The sequence below is a fragment of the Alligator sinensis genome, unplaced genomic scaffold (genome assembly GCF_000455745.1).
Source record: "Alligator sinensis unplaced genomic scaffold, ASM45574v1 scaffold71_1, whole genome shotgun sequence".
NCBI classification, from domain to species: Eukaryota; Metazoa; Chordata; order Crocodylia; family Alligatoridae; genus Alligator; species Alligator sinensis.
Window position 1 is genome coordinate 587,476 of NW_005841834.1, and position 19,563 is coordinate 607,038.

At 43.7% G+C, this 19,563-nt stretch overlaps 1 protein-coding gene across 1 annotated transcript in view; it reads right to left on the reverse strand.

Annotated features, from left to right (window-relative positions):
• ZC2HC1A (zinc finger C2HC-type containing 1A) overlaps nucleotides 1-19,563 on the reverse strand; it is a 53,791-nt gene that overhangs the window by 30,412 nt on the left and 3,816 nt on the right. Inside the window, exons 3-4 of the mRNA XM_025200448.1 lie at nucleotides 1,597-1,673; nucleotides 569-685 (exon numbers count right to left, since the gene is read on the reverse strand). Of these exons, the coding sequence (XP_025056233.1) occupies nucleotides 569-685; nucleotides 1,597-1,673 (194 nt within the window). The remainder of the gene's footprint in view (nucleotides 1-568; nucleotides 686-1,596; nucleotides 1,674-19,563) is intronic.

Here is a 19,563-nt window from a genome sequence, read left to right on the forward strand (position 1 = left end):
TTGATGGTGTATTCTCCAACTCCTACAGGACTGAGGATCAAGGAGCTTTCCCTCCAGCCCTTAATAAGAGATGCAGTAAAAGGGTAGGCAACCATCTATACAAAGACATTCTTGGCTTCCTGGTATATTTGACAAATCTTGACTGAAGTTATAATTGCACTGGTTCCAACACCTGGAATAGTCAGATTATGAGTCCCATAGCTCAGGTCTCAGTTTTACAGACAGAGAGATAACAGCATATATTAGGTCTTAGCAGATAGTCACAAAAGACTGGTTTCTGTCCAGGACAAAGACAGAGACAGATTATAGTACTGGAAGAGAGTATTAGTCTTGAAAACAATAACACTAATACTTCAGATTTAAGAAAAAGGCCATGGTGGTTACCACCTTTTTCTTCTGCTCTTGCAGCATTTTGATTTCAGCGATCATAGCAGCTAATATCTTATTAAAATACTAGGGGTTATTTCTTTATATCTTTGAAAAAGTGATGTAAATTAGATGAACCATATTTTTATGCATACGTACAGTATTTTCTCTAAAAATTATAATAGACAGAGGCTTTACATACCCGTGGCTTAAGAGGTTTTACTGTAGAAATATCAGTTCCTTCTGCCCTCTGTCTGCTGGAATCAAATGTCTTTCTTCTCTTACTGGAAGTTTTTTGGCAAATAGGTGCATGTTTTTTCTGTCAGAAGAGAAAAGAAACACACAGTATGCAACATTTATATTTGGAAATGCAAGTGACAGCATTCTTTCATTCTTCCTTTCCAGGTATTTAAATCAGCAAATAAAAAAGCCAACCAGAATGAAGAGGCTTAGAGGTAAGAACAGTATCACGTTCATGCTTATGTCACAAATATTTCCTTATTGAATCCCCATGCATTTCTTAAATAGCACATAAACAATCAAACAAATTCAAGTAAACAGGGGAAAAAGTAGCACAAGGAATATTTTTATTCACCTACATTATTAAAACTGCTTACACAAAATGAATTTATTGGACAAATATCATCTACCTAATCAACAGTGTAAGTCAATATTCGATATATGCGTTCAAGTACAAGAGTAACCCTATTTTCCACGTGTACCTCAGACTTTAATATCTTACTTTTTGCATTGCGGTTCAAAGGAATACTATGGGTTAAGAAAAAAAGTTTTGAAGAGGAAAATTAAGTTGTGTATTCCAGGATTATCAGTTTAAGTAGTTTTTTAAAAAAAAAATGTATAGGTTTCAAGTATTTTATAGCCAGGATGGTCAAAGACAAAGTAACAAATAAAGCCCTTGAACTTTTAACTTGATAAAAATCAAGTTATAAAAAAACAACAACAACAAAACCCCAGTTAAGTAGACCGACTCTTGGGTGCCCAATATGAAATGCCTTTGAAAAGGTCTAATTAAAAATTAAAAGCCCTTTAAGAGTTTCAAGTTGAACACTGAACAACCAAAATACTTGGAAACCCTAGTATCTTTTTAAAAATTAAGCCTAGATGCTTAGCTCCAGTATCTCTGAGGTATCATATTACTCTGTTATGCTCAGATTGGTATGTCTACTCTATTAAAAAAGAATCAATAGGGAAGGTGCTACTGCTACTCACCAGTGCTAATAGAAAGAATGTTCTTCCACAAATCTTACATGGTAATAGGTCTCCACTTTGCACTGTAGGTTCATTTTCTAATAAAAGCAAAACAAGACATACACATTTATTATATATGTATAGATACGGAATTTTTTGGCCTATGACCAATCTATAAATGTAATAGAGCTTAGTGTCAAAAAATTAATTCCCATCTATGCTAATCCACTTCTAGTTTCCTTCCATTTCACAAAAAAGGGCTTTCATGTCTGCATTTAACATACCAATTTATCTGTTGTATCAGTTGGGACCAGACTTCCATAGCAACACAAGTGGACTCCGATAGCCATGTTTCATATAATTTAGAAAAATCCTGAATAAAGGAAAGAATAATCAATGCTATTACAGCAGATGCTTATTTATGGCAACACCTTATAAGTAGAAACCTACTCAATTCACAATTTTGTAGAAACCGCAAAATCTGGCATTGTCTACAAAATAAAAAACTTACTAAAAAATAAACTGCTAGCTCCCCAGAGGGGAGTGACCAAAATAGCATCTGCCTTTCCCCCCCATCCCTTGCCACTGATTGGCTGAGAGGGCTGCCCGTAGCATGGCCCCACTCCTCTCTGCCAATCAGCAGTAAGGGGTGGGACTGCACCAGACAGCCCTCTTGACCAACCAGTGGTGAGGGGTGGGGCCCATCAGTGGTGAGGGGTGGGGCCCTGGCCCCTTGGCCAGAGGAGTGGGGGAACCCCACAGCAATAAGCACATGAAAACAGCAGTCAGCGCCGCAATCAGCCCACAAAAATTGGCTGCCTGGCTCCTCAGTTTTGATAGATCCCTACTCGTAAGAGCAACAACTACTTGCCAGCAACATTTCTCCTAGGAACATTTTCCTACTACATATTTTTTACCTGGTAACAGCAAAATATCTACTGCCTAAGATCAACCTTTATGAAGGGTGGATGTGACGTAAATCACAATGTCCAACAGTAGGTGTGGGTTATATATATTTTTTTTTTGTGGGGTGGTCAAAACCAGACCAAATGCCAAGTCTCCCACTTAAAGAAAAAAATCAACACTATGAGAGTCTATCGAGCTCCCAGGGTTAATCAAAACCAAGTTGCAGTCAAAGAAGTTGTGCTGACTAAGCAGGATACAACATGGAAGCAGAGAGAGAAACTGACAATAAAAACAGACTGGGGAAGAGCTATTGAAGTAATGCCAACTCTCAGAAAAAAAAAAAAAAAAAAGTCATGAAACTCCTGATCTCCAATTCAAATCAACTCTGACTCATGATCTCCTGATAGAGAGAACAAATCTCGGGATTTTTTTCTTCTGGCCCATGTAGAGAGCACCAAGCTGGTAGGTCTGTGAAGGGGAAGGGGCAAAGGGAGAGGGAAGGGGTGGTGGTGGCAGATTGAGGTCCCCCCCAAAGTGAGGGAAGGAGTGGGGCAGGAGCTGGGGTGCATGGGGCCAGGGAGAATCATGCAACAGAGCCGTGTGTGTGTGTGTGTGTGTGTGTGTGTGTGTGTGTGTGTGTGTGTGTGTGTGTGTGTGTGTGTGTGTGTGTGTGTGTGTGGGTGTGTGTGTGTGTGTGTGTGTGTGTGTTCCCCAAGCCACAGCCCTCCCCAGCCTAGCTGCTGCCCCTCACTCCTGACCCATAGCACCCCACATCTTGCCAGGGTGTGTGAGGACCCTCCTCCCTGGGCTTCAAACCCCACACACACCCGCAGCACCCCACACCTTCACAAATAACACCCCCCCCCACACACACACACACACACACACACACACACTTACTTCAAAAATAGCATCTCATGATGCACTTAAAAAAATAAAATAAAATCAAGAGCTTTGGAATGAGTTTATCTCATGATTTTTGACACAGTGGGGTTGGCAATACTGCTACTGTAAACATAGGTATGAAAGAAAAGCACCGTGCTGACATGGCTCTCTTTCTCTGATTCAAAGAGAAAAGGGAACATGGTCCAGAAAGCACAGCTCCTGCAATCATATAAAAGGCTACTGAGCTTGCTAGTTCAGCTAGACTGCATGATTTTAAGAAAAGGGATGGCTCGTTCACAAGGCATAAGGAATGTTTTAATGGGAGAGGGAGAGACAGAGAGAAAGGGAAAGGGGAAAGAAAGAGAATGGAGAGAGACAGTCAGCAGATAAACCAGGAGCTGAGCAATGGCAGAGTGGAAGACTCTCTTGCATTTTTTTAAAAGTCTTCCCCACCTGACATCTACTATGCGGACACTGCAGGTCTGCATCTGAAAGGCCTCTGTAAGAAAGAGGATGTGGGAAGAAAAATGGAAAAGGATCCTTTCACCCTGTCAAAGAGGGCAATGGTGTACATCTGTGCCAACAGAAGGGACTGACAAAAGCCTTGCTGATTAGGAAATCAAAACATCTTGATGCTTTTTAAAGGACATCATTAAACCTCTTTGCACCTGCCTGGATAACAGGTGATGTGGTCATCACCTGACTGAAAAAGTGGAAGAGTCAACTTAAAGAATTTTTTTTTGCAAATACCTAGTTATTTCCAAACTTAATCAAGAGGGTGATTATTTCGATGAAAATCCACCTCTATCAAAATTAGAAGCTTTGAAGGCTTGCAATTTATTTCGGCAATACTCACAGCCAGAAGGGCTCAGTGAAAATTTCCAAAACAAAGCTGTTACTGAAAAGTAGTGGAGCTACTAACAGAGTTCTTTCACCCAAAATGAGCAAATTAATTTACAAGCCGGATACTCAATCTACAGTGGGTATCACAAAGTGCACTCAATGCTGCTCTTCTCATGCAGCATATGTAAACACCTCCAAACATGTTTTTAAGCTCTCAGAATTTAGTAATAAAGTATGCTTATTTTTGCTGTTACAGTATTACCAAATTTACTTAAGTAGAAGACGAGCCCCTCCCCTCCCATTTAACATGGAGGAAAAAGCTCTTGCCTTACAATCAAGCAAGAGGCAGTGGGGATCAAGGGTTTGGAGTCAGAGCCAGAGCTGCCACCTTCCCCCTCCCCCAGCCTCTGCAGGACCCACCACTCCTCCCCTGCATCCCCCATTTCTCGCCCTCACTCCCCACATGGTTTCTTCCCCCCGCCCCTCTCCAGGCTGAAGCAGCAGTGTTACCTCCATGTTGCTGCTATGGGGCTAGGCTGGAGCCATGTTCCATGCCCCAGGCTGCAGCAGGGACAAAGCATGTCAGCATGGAGCAAAAGTATAGAGGCAGGCAGGGGGAAGATAAACTGGGGGGAGGGGAAGAGAAGGGGGGGCAGAAGTGGCATGAAGGGATGAGGAGGTGGGAACAAGGAAAGAGGGAATTAGGGCAGCCTGAGGCTGAGGGGGGCAGGCAACAGGAGGAAAGTTACCTGCTTCTCTCACTGCCTGCCCCTCCTGCCTCCCGGTACCTGCCCTACTACTGCCTCCACCACTATCTGTCTGCCACCACCTGCCCCCTTACTTCCTCCCTCACCACCTCTCCCCCACCACCTGCAGTAGTGGGGAGGAAATAATTTAAGATGATCCTCCAATAATTAGATTCCATATGTGGAAAATTATAATAAATTTATTAATGTATATATTTCCCATGTGTGGAATCTAATTATGGGGGTGGTGTCATCTGACATTCAGGGTCATCTTTTGTCTGGGTAAATACAGTAATATTGTATATATTACTAGCGAATTGCCCATCAAGAATGATGCGGGGGGGAAGGAGGAAGAAGATGGGAGGATCTCCCCAGGCCCAAGACTGAGCTGCTCAGGGCAAGTGGCAGGGAGGCTGTAAGCAGCTACACCGGGGTCCACAGAGCCTAGCTGTAGGTGCTAGTTCCACCTCCCCCCAACCCTTCCTTGCTCTTTTTTTTTTTTTCCCCACCTGCCCTACTGCCTTCTGGCTCCTGTTGGGGCACTGCGCAGTTTCTCTTCCCCTCCCTGCTTCACCCATCCCCATGCTAAACAATAACTGGTAAACTATAATCAGTTACCACTGGACTTATTAGTTAAACAATTAATTGATTGGAGATTGTTTAACCATTCACATCCCTAATTTGTTTGTAGACAGATGTTCCACCAGTTTGGGACACAGGGTGGATCTGATTTAAATCAAAACGATTTTAAATCACTTGTCAGGAAGCCTTGGTTTAATCACTGTATTCTACAAGAAGTGCATTCATGTTGTTTGAGATCCTTTATTCATTTAACTTCTTGAAACTTTGCACTTTTAGAGAAAGGTGAGGGCTTGACTGTGTGTACACAAACTTGCAGAGACAACAGGGCTGATGGGTGGGTAATCAGGTCTGTTATCTCTCATCTCCATATACTGCTGTTAACAAGGACATTAATCTCTGGAGACAACAAACTCCTTATGCCTAAAGAAGTGTTTCTGCCCGAAAGTTTGCAAAGAATAATTTTTCCAACATTTAGTTGGTCTAGTAAAAGATACCACATTTACCCAAAGAACCTTGTCTGCCTATGATCTCTGGAGAGACAAATCCACAGTTTGAGAACTGAAACTAAGCACCACAGAGATGCTTAATGGGATCTTCTAGACTGAGCACTAAGTCCCGTCGGGTAGAGGGGTTTTCTTTAATCTTTACTAATCTATAGAGGAGCCTCTAGGAATCCCATAAGGTTGGGCCCCTAATATAGTCTATAGCCTGTTGTGACCTGTTTAAAACTTCTGAAAAGGTTACATGAATATATTGTCTCAAACAGCATATAATTAGAAGTTATAATCCTTATTCCATGTTATGTTTGAGCTTTAACATACCTTAAATTAAAACTATTTGTATATGTTTATTTTTTTAAAAGCATCTGAAACAAAAAATAAAAAATGTGATTAAATAAAAAATATCTGTTTTTTTAATTTATTTTTTAATGTATTTTTATCTACCCTGGGGATGCATCACACTTCAGGAAACAATCATTTCTATCAAAACTATTTTGTAGTTTACAAGTATCCATCTGCGTTCATATCTTTAGTTCAGCTCACTGGTTTATGCCACCTTTTGAGAAGGAAAAATATTCACAGAATTATAAAAAATTAGGGCTGAAAGTGGCCTTTAAGAGGTCATCTAGTCCAACCCCCTGCTCAAAGCAGGACCATTACAACTAGATCATCCCAGCCAAGGTTCTGTATAGCTGGGTCTTAAAAACCTCCAAGGATGGACACTCCACAACCTCTAGGTAGCCTGTTCCAGTGCTTTACTACCTGCCTAAATAATGAGAAAGCTTTTCCTAATATCTAACCTAAGCTTCCCTTGCTGCAACTTGAGACCATTGCTCCTTGTTCTATCATCTGCCACCACTGAGAACAGTCTAGCTCAGGGGTAGGCAACGTTTTTTGGCCGGAGTGCCAAAACCCCCCGCAATGCCTACCTTGGAAGGTGCCAGAGTGCTGGCATGCCAGAAAAACAAAATGAGGGCAGGGGGTATATGGCAGGAAGCCCTGCCTGGGCCCCCTGCCCCCCAGCCCGGGCTCTATAGCCGTCAGCAGCTACCCAGAACCCGGGCCAGCTGCAAATATCTGCTGCCTCTCCATCCCAGCCCTGGCCCCAGCTGCGTCCCAGCCCCAGACCTGCCACACTTCCCCTGTGTGCACGGAAGCAGCATGGGCAGCAGCACAGGGTCGTGCCCCTCGCTGCTGCCCCTGCCTGCAGGGGAAGCGTGGCAGGGCAGCGGAGAGCTCAGAGCAGGCAGCTTTCTACACCCCCCACTGTGCCCTGCCACGCTGGGTTCCAACACTGCTTTGCAGAAGTGGCGAAGGCAGCGCAGCAGGGAGCACTGCTGGTATGTGCTGCCTCCCCGGAGCCCGGGGCTGGGAGGCAACTGAGGCCAGGGCCGGGGCAGAGAGGCAGCAGATGTTTGCGGCTGGCCCAGGTTCTGGATAGCTGCTGACGGCCACAAAGCCCGGGCTGCTTGCAGCAGGGCTTCCATGGGAGCAGCCCAGGCTCCGTGGCTATCAGCAGCTATCCAGAGCCGGGGCCCGCTGCAACCAAGAGGCTACAAACAGCTGCTGCCCTCCCCTTCTAGCCCCAGCCCTAGCTGTCTCCCAGCCCTCCAGGAAGTAAGCAGGTGCCAGCACTGCACCCATTGGGACTGCCCCAGCTCTAGGTATCTGCTAATAGCCATGGAGCCCGGGCTGCTCCCAGCAGGGCTTGCAGCATCCCAGCTGCCTGCTGGGAGCAGCCTGGGCTCCCGGCTGGCAGCAGCTACCCCAGGGGCGGACAATTATTTCAGGCAGAGTGCTGCTTACCCAGTTTTGGCAAGCTGTCAAGGGCCGCATGGGTAGCCCCATCCCTTGACAGACGCTCTGCCCCCTGTCACCATCTTGGGACCAATGTTCGATGTCTTGAGACCAATGTCTCAGGGCCACCACCGGTGGGGCCAGGGCACAGGCTGGCAAGGATCTGTGGAGCCAGGCTGGGCTGGACCAACAAGTAGAAGGGAGAGCTGGCCCAGCTCCATAGAGCCCCTGCTGGCCGGGACCCTGAACTCCTGCTGCCCTCCTCTGGGCCCCGCCGGTGCTGGCCCTGGGGGACCGGTGTGGGCCCCATGCACCCCCTCACTCCCAGTGCCCCCCAGCACAGGTGGGGGGCAACGTACAGCCCTGGCTCCCTGCTCCCAGGCAGGAAACGAACTGGTGCTGAGCGTGGGGGAAAAGTGGCCCCTCCCCTGCCCTGTGGTTGGCACTCCCTGCTGCAGCTGCTCATAGCCTGTGCGGGACTGTCCTGAGCAGGCACAGGCAGCCCCATGTGGGCTGCAAGTGGCTACAGCGCAGGGCACTGGGTGCTTTTCCCTGTGCTCAGCACCAGCTTGTAACCTGCCCCTGCTGCCGGCCTGGGCCCCATGCCGACTCCGAACTCACCTGTCGGGGCTGTGCACAGCAGCAGCAGCTACAGCCCCCACAATTTGCTGCGCTGAGTAACGTTTGCCACCACCGCCTCTGTGCTGCCCAGAGTGCGAGCTCCGGGCGGGCAGCAGCAGTGGGGGAGGGGGCTTTTTTCACCCGGGCTCCTTCCCTGCCCTCCCCACCCCCTTACCTAAGGTTCCAGTGCGGGTGCAGCCACATGGTTCCAGGCTGCTGGGGAGGTGGGGCTAGGCGGGCCCTGCTGTTGCAGGAGCCTGCCAGGCTTCCCCTGGGTCCTACTGCGCCTGGTTCTTGCCATTTTTGACAGGAGCCAAAGACAGATAAATATTAATTTTCTAAATTTTTTAGGGGCCCCGCGGGCAGGATAGAATGGCCTCGCAGGCCGCATCTGGCCCACAGGCTGTATTTTGCCCACCTCTGAGCTACCCAGAGCTGGGGCTGGCTGGTATTTTCCCCCCCTCGGAGCTACCCAGAGCTGGGGCTGGCTGCAGCCAGGAGGCTGCAAATGGCTGCTGCCTCTCCGGCCCCAATGCGTGCCAAGGAAAATGGCCTCATGTGCCATGCTTGGCAGGCGTGCCGACCCCTGCCCTAGCTTATCATTCACACCTGCTACCAGTTGCTACATTCAGCAACTGAGGGCAGCTTCCTGCCTCAAACCATGGAAAATGGCAGTGGAACTGGAGCTAGACAATAAAGCATAAATAAAAGTAGGCATACACACTTATAAACCCTAATCCAACCAAACCTCTCTCTTTTCCAAAGGATGAGCCCCCACTCATACTTCTTGGTACCTTTACTGATATTACCGACAAGGCTATCGAAGACAATAGTGGCAGTTTACTAGAAATTATTTTTTCATACCCAGATCAGCGTAAGTAAATTAGAATGTGATCTCAAGATTAAATATTTTGTATTCCCTTAGCAACCATGTGTTATCTATGGCCACATTTTTCAACAGTAGAACACACATTTTTCAAAACCTTACTGTTCAGAAAGAATTGGCACTCAAATCACTATTAAAATATAATGAACTTAGTTGAACAAACTCAGTTAAGCATTTGTTATGAGCTCATAAGAAAATAACGCTTTACATAATACACACCAATTAGCACCCATTATAGCTACAACAACAGGAACTGAGTATTTTCTTTCAGCATTCTTAACACACTACCACTGTTGCTGGAAAATATCCACTTCAAATCCATATTTAAGAAGAGCAAAGAAACTCACTCAGAAAAAAAAAACAACCTCAAAACAAAATAGAAAGCTACCCAGAAAGCAAAAGTATTTTAAAACTAAAGTAAAACTTCCTGAAGTTCTGATATTACTGTTTTTAAAAAATATATTTTAATCTTTCCTGTTGCCATGTGAAAAGTCTACAAAATGTAATAAAAAGACCTGACCAACAATAGGAGCAAAAGTGAAGAAAGTATTCTTTTCTCTAATTTCCTTAAATTATAATGATCTGAATTATTTGTAACACTAGCAAAACTTGCAAGGGAAGCATTATGGGTAAGCTTTTAGACCTGCTATTACTAAGGAAGCATTATACTTCCTATGAGACCTTTTTTCCTAGCTGCTTATAATTTTGATGAACTACAATCATGTGGGCTAAAATTTTCCATCTTATTCATGCTGTTTTTTTTAGATGTTTCAGCCAATGTATGTCAGCCTTTTCTGACAACCGGGCTAGAAAGAAATGTTTCAGTGATATTCTATAAAAATTCAGTGATTTCTTCTTTGAAAGATCTACTATTTCAGTGCGCTGGAGCAGGGAATTAAACTTCGCAGGGAATGACTTCTGTATCAGGGATGTCTTCTACTGTACCTGGGAATACCTGCCCAAGTTACAAGTCATTACAAATTTATTTGAGACACACTCAGGAGAGATTTTTATTTTAATATGCTCTGCCTCCACATCGGTTTTTTCAGCTAACCAGAATGCACATTGGCTAGGAACCCAAAAACATGACTCCCATGGCAGGATGGGAATGACAGGATACCAGGAATGGGACCACCTGGACAAGGATATTGGGAATGGGAGTCTAATTTTAAGCTGGAGAAGAGTAAGAAGATTATAGTAGCCACTTTGTTTAAATTCCTGGTACTAAACAAAGACCAACACGGGTTTTTTTCTTTTAGATCTAGCAGGTGGCTCCAGTACTGCTGGCCATCAGTTATTAATACACCTGCTCTAAGTAGGTGTGATAGGAAAAGCTCTCATATGACTTGCATTTCCTCCCTGGAAGAGAACATAACTAATAGTAATTATCTACCCCATATATACTCACTTAAGAAAAAAAAGTTCTGCTCTGTCCTTTCTTGGTCTCTGTCCCTTATGCTTCCTGTGCGGGCCGCCTCCTGATCCCGTCCATGTTGCCATGTGCGAGCCGGGAGCGATATGCAGACCCGTCTTTGCACACGCGGGGTCAGAGGAAACCGCGCAGCGGCAAGGCACGCACGGGCTAGAATTAGTCACAGATGCGTAGTGGTTGATTCAAAGATTATTTACTTACACCCAAGATGGTCGCGGTGTAGGCTGGACAGTTTCCCAGGTTCAGCTCCGCTTAAGCCCTCGTTGGAGGACTATGACAAACTCGGTTCTTGGGCCCCGGAGTTGTTAAGGCTCCACGGGTTCGGCAATTCTTTCCCAACGGAGTTGTCGAAGCTCCGTGGGTTTGGTTCTTGAGTATATAGGATAGGGATACGTCTAGGATTGCGCTCGGTGACGGGGAGAGGCCAGAGGCTGTTTAGACCTCTGTTGCCTTCTTAAGAAATGCATTGGGTTCGTAAGGATCCACAGCGCTTAGAGATCTTCGCGCTCTCCCTCTCGGACTCCAATTGCTTTCTCTCCAACTTGGGCGGAAACCACCCAAGCTCTTTATACGGCTAGCAAGCCAATTGCTAGCCACCACGTGTGCATAATTTAACACAAGCCAATAATGGGGCTCGAATTAACATACAAATGGCGGGAACTCCTTTGCACCGTGCATTTCTGAGATGCAAAAGAAATGCACCATGTAAAGAAAGCTATAAATTGGTGGGAAAATTCTCCGTTGCACCGGAGTTCTCCTTTACAGCAGAAAACTCAACCGTGCAAAGAAGCTGTAATTTGGCGGGAAAATAATTTAGCAGTGCCGAAGCACACACAAAACAAAAATCACAACTTTGGGTTGTGACACTTCCATGTTACATAACAGCAAAGGCAAAGAGGGAAACAAAAGGACTATGCTGGTTGAAGTACTGCTAATACAGAGCTCTAAGACTGTGCAAAACTTTGGTAGCTGATTTAATTCGGAGGAGATTCGGCCTGATTCAGGGACCAAATCTCCAAATCCAAATCAAATCAGGAAACCAATTAAAAGCTCCAAAATGATTCAAAGCATCCGAATCAATTTAGAAAAGTTTCAGAAAAAGATTTGGCCATAACCTAAACAGGCAGCTGGCTGCAGCTGGTAAATCTGTTGGGGTTGTGGGAGAGGGGAGGAAGGCATTGGGGCTGGGACTGGAACAAACTGCCCAGCTGGGGCAGGGGATGGGTTACACGGGGAGTGGGGCAAGAGGACATGGGATCTGGGCATGGCAGCGCTGGGAACGGGGCCTCTGCCCTGCTGCCGCTTGCCCAGCCAGGGCCGGGCTGGGGCAAGATGCGGATGAGGCTCACTCCAGGCAGAAAGGGGTTAGTCTATTAGTTGAACTTATCTGTGTATAGTGAGGTAAAAAAAAAAAAGACAACATCAAATTCTTTAGACTTCTCTGCATCATCCATACCTAGGTTCTCCCCTTTTGCATTCAGTAAAGGACGTATCGTTTCCTTGGTTTTCCTCCTACTTCTGTCATATTTGTGTAACCCCTTTTAATTGCCTTATATCCCTTGCTAATTGCAGCTCAAATCATGCCTTGGCTTTCCCAATTTTTTCCTGCATAGCTGTACAAAACCGTTATACTTGTCTCTAGTAATACAACCACGTTTCCACTGTTTGTAGGATCCCTTTTTGAGTTTGAAACCATTACACTTCTCATGTTTCTGTTGCATTAGGATACTTTGCTCTTGAACTCTGAAAATGGCCTCCTTGAAGTAAAGCCAGCTCTCCTGGATTCCTCCCCCCCACCCAGGAATCCTGCCCAGCTTTAGGATTCCGAACTCTGTCATTTTGTGGTCATTATCACCCAAGTTATCTTCACACTCTCAAGCAATTCCTTCTTATTTGTGAGCAACAAGCCAGGAAGAACTCCACCCCACCATTGCCCATTCCCTGCAAGTTGGCCTCTCCACTACCCGTGCCAAGAAGTTACCCCAAACACATTTAAAAAATTTGCTAGACTGTTTTAGTGCAACCATTAGATACTGCAAGCACTCATTTTAGATGTGGCTCTAGCTCTACTATACAGTTATATATAGCAGACCTTTCCATCTTTGACTACAGACTTTTACCTATTTTCTGGATGGACCAATCTATGATTACCTCTTGAAATCTTCAGAATTTGGCTAGCTACCTACTTATCAGTATCAGTCACATAGACCACAGAAAGCTTGTGCTCTGCCTTTCAGAACACTTACAGGTGCATTCGGACCTATATTGGACACAATATTCTAGTGGTCTAATAGAGCAGTTGAGATATGATGGAACATACAAATTGCTAATGGCTAGGTTTATCCCCTTGACTTCCAGTATGTGCTTCCACTTAAAATTTCACAAGCTGCCTATTGAAGGGTAAACTGTGAGCCCCATTTGCTTATGTTTTTACTGACAGGGAAGGCTCAGCAGGTTACTCAGACATTGAGAAGGTGTCACTGAACTTTTATAGATTGAAATGTTATTGTAGTTTTCTTCTTTGTTTTTAAAAGTAGTGTGTAATAACTTATGTACGATACACTTTATAAGCTAAAAATATCAAAAGTTAAAAGGTACTAATTATATGTAGTAATAAGGGTATGACAGTCCTTTCAAATGCCTTTTAGATCCCTTGTTCATTGTTACACGAATAAAGTCCTTTTTCATAGAAAATAAGGGTTGGAAGGGACCTCAGGAGGTCATCCAGTACAGTCCCCTGCTCAAAGCAGGACCATCCCCAACTTGATCGTTCCAGCCAAAGCTTTGCCTAGCTGGGTCTTAAAAACTTCCAAGGATGGAGATTCTACCACGTCTCTGGGTAACTTGTTCCAGTGTTTTACTGCCTTCCTAGTTAGAAAATTATTCCTAATATCCAACCTAAACGTCCCTTGATAGAAAAAAGAGCAATGGTCTCGAGTTGCAGCATATGCCACCACTAAGAACAGTCTAGCTCCAACAGTCTAGCACCTTAGCCTTTCTAGTGATGAAAAAAATATCAACACTATTAAACCTTACCCCATTCAAAATTGTTAAAACTCTCTGGTATGGCATCCCATTCACTTTTAGAAATCATCCAGTCATACAGTCAAAATTATTAAACTTCAGCAAAAAGTATCATGTACAATTCCAATTTTCACCATTTTTAGCATATTTTCCAGAACAGAATACATTCTTCCCTAACTTCCTAGCTTTCCATTTAATTCAGCGAAATAGAAAGCTCAGTCCTTATACCCCTCATATTCTTTTGTTTTGAAAAGATATTGCGGCTGGCTAACGTCAACTCAGACAATAGCCAGTGGATGAACACCACTGCCATTATATTTTCACTGTTCCATGTTGTCTGCATTGCTATAATATCCCTAATAATTTTAAACAGAGAGGATATAAGCAAACAAAAGTGAAGGTGCAATAACAAATATACCACACTAAGAAATATTTATTGAGAAGGCTTATTAAAAATATATGAAGGGCTAAGGCAGGTAGGTAAGGGGAGGAATACAAATAATGATCATCATAATGATAATTAATACTAATGATAATTAATAAAATGGGCTGTCAATTTTATAAATTTTCCATGTGAATGTTACATGCTATCCAAGTCTGTATTTCAAACAAGATAAAAATGCAAATAAATGGTAGAGGGCACATACATAAGGTACTCTGCACGCTGTAACTAACAACACTCAATACCTTTGTCTGAGAAATGCAAAGTCTCAAAGACTTACTTTTGGCAATCCACTCCAGTCTGGATGAACTATTCACTAGACTGCCTCATGTTAGATATCCAAGAGCACAAGAAGCCAGTCGATTTTAACCACAGTTGTAAATAAAGCTCTCTCTCAATTCTCATCCTTTTATATACTTCTAGTGAGGGGCAGGTCCTTCAATCTTAGCAAATAATAAGTACAGTCAGGACATAACAGAACACACACTACACACCAAAAACTTTTTGACTGTTTAAGAAGACTGTATAATTTAAGAAGAAAGAATTGTGGAAGTTTCTCTACCGTCCTATTGTAAATGCTATTAATAAAGACACTATTAGTTTTGTTCCATGCACAAGAGATAACAGAAAGTAACTCATACCCCACCTTCATCAAGTTCACACTTGATCTGCATTGACTTTACATGCACAAAGTTAGTTTGTCTTAATATTGCTAAGGTCACTGGGAAGGTTTTGTGTTTGAATACAGGTCTTTGGAAGACAGGGAATCCATATTGTTTTTGCAGTGCCAAAAAAGTACAGGAAAAGCAACCCTCCATGTTTAGAAATGACAATATAAACTGTCAGAAGGAATCCCTATGAAGCAGACCAATCATTACTCACTTTCTAAAACACTGGTTAATTAGAGACTGAATATATCCACAAAGCATGTGTCTGCATTATACCAGCAAGTCTGCCAGTCTCATTCCCACTTCCCAGCATTCAGCATGAAGCTTAATCTCACGCGGTGGGATGTCTGGAAGCATGACAGTAATCAAATTCAACAATGTTAAGAATTGAAGAGATAGCAGTGACCTCAAGTTAGAAGCAGGAGTCCTAAAACAGGCTCCTACTCTCAGAAAAGCCAGGCACTCAGATAAGAATTATAACAACTTTGCACCTTCCATGAATTGAAACATATAATCCATTAGTCAGTTTGTGATGCATGAAAAACAATATGCAAAATATATATTTTAGGGATCTCTATACTTAGAGATCATCATAGCTTGTTAATATAAACTTTGTTTTAAATAACTTAATTTCACTGTGAATTAGAAGCAACTATGCTACCCCGACATGTATCAACAGCATGATTTGATGCGCTCAACCTCAAGATGCTTAGATTAGGCCCATATAAATTTCAAAAAAGTAATTATTAGACAAATGTGGCCAGTCACTGGAGGACTGCAATGATCTGAGGAAATTACATATGAACTATGGATTCCATTTGAGATTCTGTCCATTGTGTCATACTGCAAGCTCTATTTTAAGACTCTTGGTCTTTATCAATCTTCTCTCTTTTTATCTCTGTCATGGACTAAGATTTTTGAGGAGTATTGGCACAACGCTGATAATGGAAGGTCACTCAAACACTATACTGTTGAAATGTAATCAATCTAGTGCCTACCCAAGAGAATTGGTTTATCAGCAGAGAGTTCAACTATCAATGAAGACAGGTGGTAGCTAAGCATCTAAAATTTAATTTAAAATTATGAAAAACCTATGTTAAGGCTGATGCCTGTCATAATCTATTAAAACAATAAATTAAATTTAATTAAAAAACCTTAAGCAGTACATGTTTGTTGCTGAAGTAGTAAAGAAAGTCAAACCAATGAATTAGAAAGCCTTGGCTGAAACCACATTTCTTGAACTGCAATGCTGTTTTTCGACATGAATAGCCTCTTCTGCAAGCATGGAAGGAATAATTTCTTCCTTTCGTCTTATTCAACTATTTCAGTTCCAATGCAAGCTCCTTCTAAATAGAGTAAACAAACTGAAGTTGTCAATAACAACTCTGGCCTTCCAAGCAACAAGAGAGAGAGGATTTTTTTAAGAAAAAGGAAAATATAACTATAAAACTATAGAACAGAAGTCACATGAGTCACCATGACACAAGCCCAGTGTAATACTTTAACATGTTTTGAAATCCTGTTATAAACCACAGTGCAGGTAAGTTGTTGGGTGTCCCATTTCAGGAAGGAATGCTTGAAATGCAATTATGTTCATTTTCATAAAACATTTTATGATGACCATTATAAGATCTTTCTGTCCCTAGCTAATCTATCAAATTATTCCTATTTATGGCCCTGAAAAACCATGGAACTAATTTTTAATGGCTCTCAGCAACAAAAACTTCAACTAAAGTTATGGAAACTACAGATACACCAGTCAGCACATCTGAAAAAATCAGGCCCTGCACTGTCTTCAAAAATTTATTTCTTAAAGAGCTAAATGGTAAGTTAATAAAAACATTTTTTTTCCTCAGGAAGACATCTTATCAGCATGCAAATTCTACAATGCCTTTAGAAAGCTAAGCAAGCAGTTTTAGATTTAGCTGTAAAAACCTATAATGACAGTTTTGTCACTTTAAATAACATGTGCAAGACCTGGTCTTCCTGCAGCCAACTTAGTAGGTTCAAGATCTGGCTTTCGGAATCAGTATAGGAAGTGACAAAACTAAAGGTTGAGGGAGATGTGGGGGGGGGGGGGGAGGAGAATGAAAGAAAAAGAAAATCAAAGCAAGTTTCGGCACAGTAATGAAGTCATGTCAGAGAAGGTTTGCTTCAATCTCATTACAAATCTAGACAGCTCTAACATACTTGCTGTGGGATGGAATTACAATACAAAACTTGTAATTAAGCTCTTTGAATACTACTAACAGCTCCAAGGTCTAATCAGTAGGATCACATACACATACACTATTCAGTAGGGCATCTCCATGTGCATTTTACTATGGAGTTGACTAATTACCTCTGCAGTAAAGCATCACCGTCTACACGAGCAACACTAGTATTAGGCCAGACTAAACTAGTTAACTCCCCAGTAAGACAGCACTGCCTGACAAGTACTATCTTACTAAAGCAAAGATGTCTACAAGTGTGCTACAGTAGAGTAAATAGTGACTGGGGCTGGCTGGGGCACAAGGGTGCTGCACTGTGGGGGCTGCCTGCCAGCTATCTCCACCTTCGTGCCCCAGTCAGCCCCTCTACAGCACACTGAGCCAGGGCAGAGCAGGCTCACCCCCCAGCTCCCCTGCCAGGCAGGGCTGCACCACCCTGGCTTAATGTGCTGCGGCCCGGGCACATGTGTAAACACTGTGGTTAGGAGCAATAAACTCTGGTGCGAAATGCACCAGTTTATTCAAGTGCACTAGTTTCATGTGTAGATGCACCCAATATTGCCCAAATAACTTCCTGCATCCCTCACTATAAAATTCCCTACTTATTGATTAATTAGAAGCTGGTTCAAAACAGATTTTGTATCTTATGATTCTAAGCTCTCTGGAGGGGGAAAAAAAGAAGATCAAGTTTCAAAGATGGGTGGCATCCCACACTAAAAGCATTCTGTTCTCAATACACGTATTTAAATCCAAGAGGGCACCTCCAACAACAGTATCAAGTTCAGGAATGACTCATCAAGTAGCAGTCTGTCTTCTGAAATACTTCAACATACACTATGTCATCCCCACTTTGGACCCTACCTTTCCACACAAATATTGATTAGACATGATTTGTGAGACAACTTGTGAGATCTAACACTTTCACAGCCAGAAGAGGTGCAGATTCAACAAAAGTAAACAAAAGCAGTTTACATATATACCCAGCCATTCTTACAGCAACCAGAATGGATGAAGTGTTGCTAGATAATACTCTGAAACAGAAAAAAACTACTTCTCATTGAAATTAAATGACTGAAATATTGAAATACAATGATAAGTCAAGAAGCTACTGAATACATACTTTTCATAAGTAGCAGAACATTTATGTGGGAGAAAAGTTAGATGGAAAAACAATCTGTACAAAAAAACAAATGACTAATTTAAATAAATAAATAAATAAATAAATAAATAAATAAATAAAAAGAGGACAGAAAACAACATCTCTGCTACCATTTGCTGTGTTCATGTCAATCAGAAATGCTCTTAAAGAAAACAGAAGTTTCATGCCATCAAAACAATTTTTAAAAAAAAAAAAGATGGCACCACTATTGAGAATATGGTCTATAGCAAGGGTACTCAATCTTTTTCCCTGTCTATCCACAGGCCAGATCATGCTGGTAGCCCAGATCTGGCTTCCAGAGAAGGTTACACCAGCGCCTGGGGGCAGCCCAGTTATGATCCAGTCACCTGAAGGAAGGGGACTTAACCTGGCTGCAACCTAGCGTGATGAGGCATGACCCAGTCCTGATCCAGCCTTACAGGGGGAAGGAACAGCCCAGCTTCCAGGCTTCCCGGGGGAAGGGGATGTGGCCTAGCCCCCAAGCCAGCCATGGGGGTTGGCCATGGAGCTTAGGAATTTGGCAGCAGGAGAGGGAGATGGCATTAACTGTCACTGTTCCCCTGACACCAAATTTCCCAACCCGTGGGGAGCCCTGTTGACCAGATGCCATGGTGCCAGGGGCCACCTGATCTACAGAAATTTCATATTAGAATAGTCGTAATCGTTCAATCTAGTCCCAAAAGCTGTCTAAAATACACAGAATGCAAACGGTTCTTGACATGTTTCTGAACCAGTCAGTCGGTGCTGAGAGAAGGAGCAGGCCATATTCTGCCATAATACCTTTTTGGGAGGGCTGCCACAAAGTAGCCCCACACTTGCGAGTGCCACTCGGATCCCCCTGCCCTGTGCAATCTGCAACACTTTGGCCCCCAGCCCTGTGCTTCCCCCTCCACTTTCAGCTCCTGGCCCTGCCCCCGCCTGCTCCGCTGCTGCCTTCTTCTTCCTTGAGCCCCCCTGCCCTATCTGCAGCCATGCTGCCTGCATGCTCCCCCCACTATGATCTCCTGGGTGCTACCCACGCTCCCACATGGAGGCAGGGCCAGTCAGGCACCCCTCCGCTGAGCAAACCCTCGTGGGAGAGGCCACACCCACCCTTGGAGGCCAGATCCATCCTCCCCCGAGTGCACCCCAGAAACACTTGGTGGGGCCAAAAATGTATTGTATCAGACCCCCCCACCCGGCTTGCCCCCCCTGCCAGGCCCCGGGGGAAGAGCTGCCGGCTGTCAAACCCCCGCGAAAGAAAAGGCAGGGCGCGAGGAGCCCGCGGGGGCTGCTCGAGGCCTGCTC